The 10043-nt window shown below is 38.8% G+C and overlaps 1 protein-coding gene across 4 annotated transcripts in view; it reads right to left on the minus strand.

Moving 5' to 3' along the window:
- Positions 1-10043, minus strand: part of LOC106875522 (phosphatidylinositol 4-kinase beta) — a 122638-nt gene that overhangs the window by 34588 nt on the left and 78007 nt on the right. For all 4 annotated transcript variants that reach the window (XM_014923714.2, XM_014923712.2, XM_014923713.2 and 1 more), the window contains 2 exons: positions 6222-6356; positions 3027-3154 (listed from right to left, as the gene is read on the minus strand). In XM_014923714.2, coding sequence (XP_014779200.1) covers positions 3027-3154; positions 6222-6356 — 263 coding nt within the window. The remainder of the gene's footprint in view (positions 1-3026; positions 3155-6221; positions 6357-10043) is intronic.

Raw genomic sequence — 10043 nt, forward strand, 5'->3', positions numbered from 1 at the left:
CAATCAGAACCAATCACGATGACCATGCCAATTCTATACACAGTATTATATCCTCATCTCTCTCTCTCTCTCTCTTTTCCACACACACACAAACACATATCTATGAGGATTCTTTAGCCTGTATAGCACCAGAAACCTTACTAATGCTGGTGTCATTACAAAATGCATCCAGTATACTCTGTAAAATTGTTAGGAAAAGCATCCTGGCAAAGAAACCATGCCAAAAATGGTATGTACAAAAAAAAAAAAAAATGTAGTCCTCCAAGATAACTAGGAGGGCAGTATATCCAAATATGAAATGACTTAGACAATAACAACCTGTCAAAACCATGCCAGTATAGAGAGTGGACATAAAAATGATGAAGAAGAAGAGGGAGATGAGGATGATGATGACAAGAATGATGATATTTAAAGGCTTAGTCAGAGAAAGAAGAGTGGCGCCCATTATCTTTTTCAGGACCTCCATGACTAGTAAGAAGTAGTTAGCTTCAAATTGAAGACCTAACTTCAATGTTGCTTGCAACAGAGTGGACTTCATAAAAGGAAATCACGGACCACATGTGGTAATGTTCAACAGGGTGACACATTAAGTTTACCACCCCAGTTCAGAAACAGTCCTTTGACAGGCTTCAACACAGTTTCTATCTATCAAATTTAACTCACAAAATTTTAGTCAACCCAAGGCCAAGTTAGAAGATACTTACTCAAGATAGTGCATTGAACCTTAAAGCATGTAGTTGCAAAGCAAAATTTTTAAACACCCAACTATGCCTGTACCCATCTATATAAATAAATGTACAGCAATAGATGTTCAAGGGTAAAATATTCATAAAATTTACAGTTTTTAATCTCTATTGAAGGACTACATAATTCAGTTGTTTCAAATAATAATCTGGAATATTCCATGAACAATATTCAATGGCCAACAACAATATTTCCTACTTTAGAAAGGACATGCAAATGACAAGAGATTTGAAAGTGATAAACAAATGCATAATGAGTCAATGAAATACAATGATAGGCAACTATTGTGGAAGCAAACAGATAGATATATGTGGTCTGATCAATAAGTATCCAGACTGTTGCCATAGTAACAATCCTAAAGCACACAGAGTAAAGCCGTTTGGCACAGATTGACCTTAAACTCTACTGTGCATGTGCACTAAGTTTTAATGTTCTAGCTCACTTCTGCTGTTTACAGCAGTGATTGGAAGGAAGGTGTGTAGCGTGTGATCATCGCATTGACCATGACAGAGGAAGTTGAGCAGAAAATCTGCATCAAATTTTGCCAAAAGTTTGGCAATATCTGCTCAGAGGCCTATACAAAGTTCCCAGAAAGTTTTCATCATTCCCAACACAATCAAGATCTTGTGCAACTGAAACCTGAGTGTGTTTTGGTCAGCTGAAAGCAGTTTGGGCACAAACTTGGCAGACACGCGTTTCATACCCAAATCTTCAGTGATAATGGACTAAACTGAACTAATCTGCACATCCTCTGATAACTCACAGATGGTGATTTGATGATTTCCCCTCACAGCTGCACACACGTCTGTGATGTGATGATTTTCTCAGTTCTACTGGTTGCAGGTCTCCCAGACATTCATCAATATTGACATTCTCTTGGCCATCTTAGAAACATCTGAACCACTTGTACACTTGTGTGCGACTCATACATTCCTTTCCATACACTTTCTATAACTTTGCATAAGCCTCTGAGCAGGTATCGCCATGACAACTTTCTCTATTATGGTCAATGCGACGATCACACACTACATACGTTCCTTCCAAGCACTGCTGTAAACAGCTGAAGTGAGCTAGAACGTTAAAACTTAGTGTGCATGCACAGCAGAGTTCAAGGTCAATCTTTGCCAAGTGGCTTCACTCTGTGTGCTTTAGCTTCGTTACTATAGCAACAGTCCAGATACTTATTGATCAGCCATTGTATAGACACACGCAGATTAAGATGTACATCTTTCAAACATTTTTTTTCTTTTTGCAAAACAAGAATCTTGATTAAATGAAAACAGTCTACATTATTATGATCTGGTTAGTTGAGATGATAAATGCAAGCTGTTGTTTCTTGATCAATCCATAAACACAATATGCCATATATATATATATAAAATGTTCTAGTAGAGACTGGATCTTAGTATATCAGAAATATCAATTGTTCCATGTTTTAAGTTCAAATTTTAGTTATGCAGGTTACAGTATAACAGTCAGTGGATAGTGTATCTGGTTTATAAAGCCTGTTTTTATAATAAAAAAAAAATACAGTGACAATCAAGATGTGTTCTAGCACATTTAGATTGTCTGATGTATAGTATGAAAGTTAGGACAGGCTTCTTGGGTTCTAGTGCAAACAATCATGGTTTGTTCAACACAGTTTAGTGTTCTCTTGTATGGGTCTTAGTATTAACACTCATGGCATGTTAGGCCCATTATGTGTATGGTTGTGCAAGAGTAGTGTTTTAGGTGTAGGGTATAGTGTGCACAGTTATGACATATCAGGCCCTGTTTGGTGTCAGGTTGTAAAATGGGGTGAAGTGTGGACAAATATAAGCTTGAATAATGTCTGTTCTATGTATACATCACAATGTCAAAGTAACTATGTGAGATATTCTCATTATCATTTAATGAAAGGACAGGAAAAACATTCATGACCTTTGTAGGTCATGAAGACTTCCCGAAAATGAGGTCAGTTGAATCTTAGCTTGTGATGGTCAATATGTGTGTGAGTGTGCACGTGCATGATGCAACTGTATGCATACCGTTCTATAATGCCACGCAAATTGCATGAAATGCTGAAAAGAGATACACAATGACAATGCAAGAAGCCCTTCACTCATCATCATCCACAGCATCCTCGTTTTACTGAGAAGGTTACCATCACCATCATGACCAACATCATCTACTTCTTCATAAAAATATTATAGGTCACCTGGCATTCTGAAGCGCTTCAAGCTAATTAACAGCCAACACTAATTAACATCTCACACATACAAACATAGGAGAGCAATACAAACCTGTAGCATCTGATCGTGAACGATGGTGAGTCTTTTTGACGGAATTTGGAGATGTGGGTGGACATGGTGTCTGGTGCTGTTGTTGAGTAGGGCTTGGTAGGGTTGATGGACTCTTCTGGCGTAATGGGCTGGAATGAGAGAGGAAGAGAGATTATAAGAGAGAAGCGAGAAGAAGAGACAGAGAGAAGCAAAGAGTAAGTAAAATTACTGCTCTTGTTCTTGTTATTTAGCTTATCAGTTTCAACTGAGTGGGGCTGTGATCAAAGATATTTCAGGTTTTGCTACTGCTTCTAATAATAATAATAATAATAATAATAAATGATGATGATGATGATTTTTAATAGACATTAAGCCACAATTTTAGGAAAGGGATGTAAAGGGTAAAGACCCCCTTCAGTCATGAAGGACCATGAGATTGCACCTAGAAAGTTCCCCTCCGAGGCACATGTCCAGGCAATGTTGTTTATGGAAAATCAGCAGTCACCCATGCATACCAGCCTCACCTCCCCTCTCCACACCACTGATGTTATCCAAAGGAAAGGCAAAGGCCAATACAGCTTGGTACCAGGGACATCGCAACTCATTTCTACAGCTGAGTGAACTGGAGTAAATAAAGTGTCTTGCCCAAGAACACAACACACAGCCCAGCCTGAGAATTGAACTCACTACCTCATGATTGTGAACCTGAGCCAAGAAAATTGACTCTAGTATTTATTTTGACTCTAGACAGGATGAAAGGCAAAGTCAATACTGGAAGGGTTTGAAGAACAAGAGGGGCGTAACTAACTAGGAACCATCAGGCTCTTTGTATTGCACTATCATATCTGCCATGCACCTCTCTGCACTGGCTTTGTCTTGCACCCTACTATATCTACCATGCACTGCTCAGCATAGGCTTTGTCCTGCACTTTACTGTATCTGCCTTCCGCTGCTCTACATTGGTTTTATAATAACAATGACCTGTATAGTAGAGCTAGGACATAGTTTACTTATTGATTTTAGAGTCTAAAAAGCAAAAACTCAATGCCTGCAGGATTTGAATTCAGAAATTGAAGTAAAGATTCAAAATGATATATTGTAAGACATTTAGTCTGGTGTCCTGCCAACACATAATACTATTACAATTATTCATCATGATTCAACTGCAGCAGTAAACAGCCCCATCCCAAGTCCAGCTCTTGTGTGGTGGCTTGTGTACTGTAATGACCCTGAAAGTTATGGCAGCAGGGTGCAAGCTACTGTTAGGGCCTCTCTTGCTGAACATGTCAAAGGATAAAGGCCTAACTAACATGGAGCACCTCTCTCTAGAGGTAAAAGTAGGTTTACATAGGACCACCATTGCTACCTCAAAAAAAAAAAATAAAGTTGCAGAAGCATCAATAACAATTCAAAACCAACACGACAAGAGAGAGGAAGACCTTTCCTTGAGAAAATATATGACACATCAGGTCCTGAAATGGAATCCAAAAAGGAGGCAGAAGAAAGGGTGCTCTAAAAATAGCTGGAGTTGGGATACTGAGGCAGTACTGAAAAAGCAAGAATCCAACTGGAGAGAAGCAGAAAAGACAACCCAGAATTGAGAACAGTGGAGGAAAGTTATCAATAGCCGATGCATCAGAGAGTGTGGAAGAGCTTATGTGAGTAAGTTGATGGCCACAATCCTCCATCACTTATTACAGCTTTCATAATTGTGGTCCATGATAAGGTGGTAAGCCTTGGGTAATGGTAAGAATTGAATCCCGAGGCAAAATCTGAATTCAGAGTGAATATCATGAGCATTTCATCTAACAATTTTACCAATGTATTACCCTGGATTGATTGGTAATTTAAAAGTTTTCAAAGTTGAACATAGATGGCAGAGAGTTACTGTGACTACTACAAACAATAACAATACAAACCAAAGAGGGAACTTCATGAGCTGATCAGAGATCCTAACAAGCTGACAAGATGGCCTGTACATGGATGCTCAACTTGTTGGAAGTATAAGGGAAACTCATTAGCCATCAAAGAAGCTATGTGACCCAACAAAAAAGCCTGCCAGAAATAGTAGAAACGTTAGCACTCCGGGCGAAATGCTTTGCAGTATTTTGTCTGCCGCTACGTCCTAAGTTCAAATTCTGCCGAGGTCGACTTACCCTTTCATCCTTTCGGGGTCGATTAAATAAGTACCAGTTACGCACTGGGGTCGTTGTAATCGACTTAATCCCTTTGTCTGTCCTTGTTTGTCCCCTCTATGTTTAGCCCCTTGTGGGCAATAAAGAAATAAGAAATAGTAGCCACATCTCCCACAAAAGGTAAGGATATATATAATGTAGTACTAGATACATTGTCTGAACAAGGAGAAAGGATAGCATGAGTAGAATGACTTTGATTATAGATTGTGGGATAAGGGCTTGTCTAGGGCTAAGCAATAAAACTAATGATTACTTGTTTTGTCAACATACAAAGTCCATTTCCAAAGAAAGTAGAGAGTGTCATCAACTGAAACAAATTCCAAAATAATACTGGTAAATAGTCTATCATTCTCATAAATCTGTAAATGTTTCACTATATAACTCCTCACTGCTATATTACCATCATACTGATAGCCCATTTCAGTTCAAAGAATCCAAATTGCCAGAGACTAAAGATTCACAATGTTTGTCAACAAAACCAAACGTCAGACGTTGATGGTGACTTTACTGTAGCTTGAAGGACTCTGCTTCTTTTTGGATAGATGTTATGTGAGATATTCATGTGATGGAAGGAGCAAAAACAATCTTTATAGCAAAGCCCATAATAGATAAACTATAAACGTTGCTTATAATGAAACCCTTTACTGAGAATTATTTGTCTGCTTTGCCTAAAATAACAGTTTTTGAAATGAGCATCTCTGTTACAAACAATATGAAGAGTGTATTTCAAGTAATACATATATGCTGAATTACCACAATCCTTTTTCAAGCAGCTTGTCACCAACTGGGACATATAAAACAAAAAAGTAATTATTTAGTTAATCCTTGCTTTCACACACACACTCTCACACAACAATATATTAAACAACAACTGAATAAATAAACAGAACGGACAAGCTGACTCAAGGGATATACTGTATGACATACATGAAATATAATCAAAGCCTGCTCAAAGTAGAGTTTGAATTCATAGACATATAAGATGGCAAATTTGGGGTAACAAGGAGGTAGACCTACTTACCGTAGTTCTTCATTAAGTATCATGTTCTTTAATTTGACACCTTGGGAATTTTTCCATGTAGGTTTGAGGACATCAGCAGAATAGGCTCCTAATAACCAGGCAGCACGGATGGAAAACTCCACACTGGATCGACATCTACAAAAGAATAACAAGACAAAATATGGTGAAAGAGTTGAATATCAGTTATTTGGAGGATATAGAAATATGTGTGAGATATTGAGGACTAAATTAAATGGCCTAGTGGCATGACAACAGAATCTGGTCAATATAATACAGGCACACTTTGAGTGGTACATTAATTAGCCTAGAAGAACATGGCCAGACCTCAAGTAGTAAACTAGTTGAATATTAGATAATTGCTGTGTAATCCTCATACAATTTCCATATTTGAATTTCAGGGAAAAACATCTTGGAAAGCAAGACTACTACACCAAAGACAGCTTTTACATTAACCATTGTGTTTCTGTGTTCCTAAATGATACTCCCAGCAGCGTATCAAGCAAAATATTGAGTAGTGTCCTGTCACAATTCACAGCAGTAGGGAATATCTGTGACCTATACCAGAGATTATAACCAATTAAGAAGTCTCTGCAGAGTTGACCAACTAGAAACAGCAGTTAAGTCTCCTTCAAAGCATACCTTACCATTAAAAAAAAAAAAAGGAACAGATAAATATTTACTACATCTGGAAGGAAAAAAAAAGGGAAATAGTATTCTTTCATTCTTTTACTTGTTTCAGTCATTAGACTGCAGCCATGCTGGGGTAGACTTGAAGAATTTTAGTCAAACAAATCGGCCCCAGTACTTATTTTTAAAGTCTGGTACTTAATCTCTATGACTGAACTACTAAGTTATGGAGACACAAACATACCAACAACCAGTTGTCAAGTGGTGGTGGGGGACAAACACACACACACATACACATATGATAGGCTTCTTTCAGTTTCCACCTACCAAATCCACTCACAAGGCTTTAGTTGGCCGGAGGTTACAGAAGAAGACACTTGCCCCAGGTGCCACACTTCAGACCATGTGATTGGGAAGCAAACTTCTTACCACACAGCCATGGAAACTTTGAATACTCCTAAAATGATGAGATGATCACAACTGGAACATCTGTGATAGGTCTGCACACTTAGGACTAACATCATCATCCTCCTCAATATTTAATGCCCCGAGATGAAACAAAAAAACAACAAAAAAAACAGTTAGTTATGCGCTTGTAACTATTATTTAGCTTATTTAGCTCCAGGTTGGCCCTGATCAAGCAGATCTATGATCACAGGCATTTCAGCAGTCATCTTGTTTTCTTAGAAGTACTTAGAACAACATTATCTGCATGAGCAATCTTTACTTAAGATGACTGGGTCTAATTTGAGGGAGATATGGTTGCTATTATTACTACATCAAGTGACCACATAGCTTAAGTGATACACTTTATGTCATACTAGGTCAGCTACCTTCTTCCTATCGAAGCAGACTACCATCAATAATAATCCAATAGCATAAATATTCCATGAAGTTACACCCACAGATTGACACACAAACCCTTGCACATCTTAATATAGAGCACAGCTTACAATCAATAAAAGCATTACTATTTTAACTTACGACAGAGTTGAACAGTTCACATTACACAAGTATGGTCATAACAACACATTGCTGTCACCTTCACCACCTTACATCCATCTGAAACAATTTACTATACAGGTATACAAGCACTCTTACTCTTTACCTGTGTTGTGTGAGAGAGAGAGGGGGTGAGAGAGGGAGACAGTGCACATATGTCTGTGAGGGGAAGTAAATGTACATATCGATGTCACATTTTGTAATCATACAGTAAGTTACTACCAGTACACTCCAATCGCTATCCCACTACTAAGCTGGGCCTCCTTTCTTTTCAACAGTTACTACATCAGCCTTTGTTCCTCTAACTCAGTGGTTCCCAACCTGTGGTACACGAGCACTTTCAGGGTAATATATAATTTTTAGTTTGTCCTGTTTCCAATATTCGGCCAGCATGTGATTAATGCTTTCCAAATCGATCAACCAGTAATCAGTACTTTTCGATTACAGGCACACCATTGATTAACCTTTTATTCGCTCTCTGTACAGTGATCAGCACCATCCAACCAATGCATGTAACCCTGAGTATGGTATGATGCTATGAGTGACCTTGAGGGGCACACGCGTATAAAATGCACCGTGTGCTCATTAATAAATGACAGTTGTTTGTTTGGTTTCTGGTGCATGTCTTTGTTCTCTCTGGGCTGGGTAGAGGTTGACTGGGGGCTAGCGAGGCAGGCATGCCATTACAAGTTAATATTTTCTTCACAAAAATGTTTACTGCCTTACACAAGGTAATCTGGCAACGATTTGCTACTTTCATACCCATAATTTTCTTATTATTGTGTGTATTATTATTATTAGTATTAATATTATTTTGTATTTTTTAAATTTTTATATTTCTTTATTTCTTGATTAATTTTTTTTTACTTTTCTACAGGATTTGATAACATGCTGAAGTAAAACTACGACCCTGCATACACAAAGTATGGCTTCATTGCAATCGAGCAGGGAGGAGAAGCTCTTCCACAGTGTGTGGTCTGTATGAAGTCCCATTCCAATGTGGCCATGAAACCCAGCCTGCTCAAACGTCATCTTGAGATGAATCACAAGGACAAGAAGGACTGAGTTACTTCCAGTGATTTGGTGAGAACATAAAGTGGCAGCACATAGACAAGACTGGCCAGATCTACTGGAAGAGGGCAGGAATTGTGAGAGCATCCTTTGAAGTTGCTCTCTTGATGGCCAAAAACATGAAGTCCCATACCATTGCAGAGTCTCTTGTCATTCCAGTGGCAAAGATATTGGTCAGGCACATAATTGGAGAGGAGGCGGTGGTAAAGTTGGAGAGGGTTTCCATCTCTAACAACACTATACAGCACCATATTGAGATGTCGGTCAATATTGCCAACCAAGTGATTGAGGGAGTGAGAGCTCAAAGTATGGGTTTGCTATTCAACTTGAATCGATGGACGTCACCAACTGTTGTCAACTACTTACCTACGTCCGCTTCACATAGAATAATGCTGTGAAGACTGAGCTACTGCTGAGCCAGGAGCTGTTCAGCACAACAAAAGGAAAGGATATTTTCAACATTTCGGACAATTTCTTCCAGCAGAATGAACTGGACTGGGAAAAGTTGGTCGGATGCATGACAGATGGGGCTCCATTTATCTTCGGTTGAAAGACAGGTTTTCAAGCCCATGTGAAAGCTGTGTCACCAAATGCCACAGCTGTCCATTGTGTCATACACAGATTTCCCTTTTGTGCTCAGGTGCACCCTCCGAAGTTTTTATCATGCTTGAACCGAGTTATCAGAATCGTGAATTTCATCAAAACTTCAGCTCTGAATACTCGGCTGTTCAAGCTGCCCTGTGAAGATTTCGGCTCTGATGACATCTGTCTCCTCTACCACACAAAGATTCGCTGGCTCTCCTAAGGTTAATGCAACGAGGCGTTTCTTTGAACTGAGGGATGAACTTCTAGTTTTCTTCATGGTACGCGATCACAAAAAGGTGGGAACCACTGCTCTAAATGATTAACATAATTACACTCACTCTAAAAGCTCAAAGCCAAAACCCATTCCTTTCCTGACTTAGCTAAATCCCATTTATAATACTTTTCCCCACTAATCAAAAAACTAAGAGTATTCTGACAGACTCTGTTATCTCAATGTTACAGCCTGAGAGAGAGAGAGAGAGGGAGAGGGAGAGAAAGAGGGAGAGGGAGAGAAAGAGGGAGAGGGAGAGAGAGAGA

The sequence above is a fragment of the Octopus bimaculoides genome, chromosome 4, assembly GCF_001194135.2.
Source record: "Octopus bimaculoides isolate UCB-OBI-ISO-001 chromosome 4, ASM119413v2, whole genome shotgun sequence".
Lineage (NCBI taxonomy): Eukaryota > Metazoa > Mollusca > Cephalopoda > Octopoda > Octopodidae > Octopus > Octopus bimaculoides.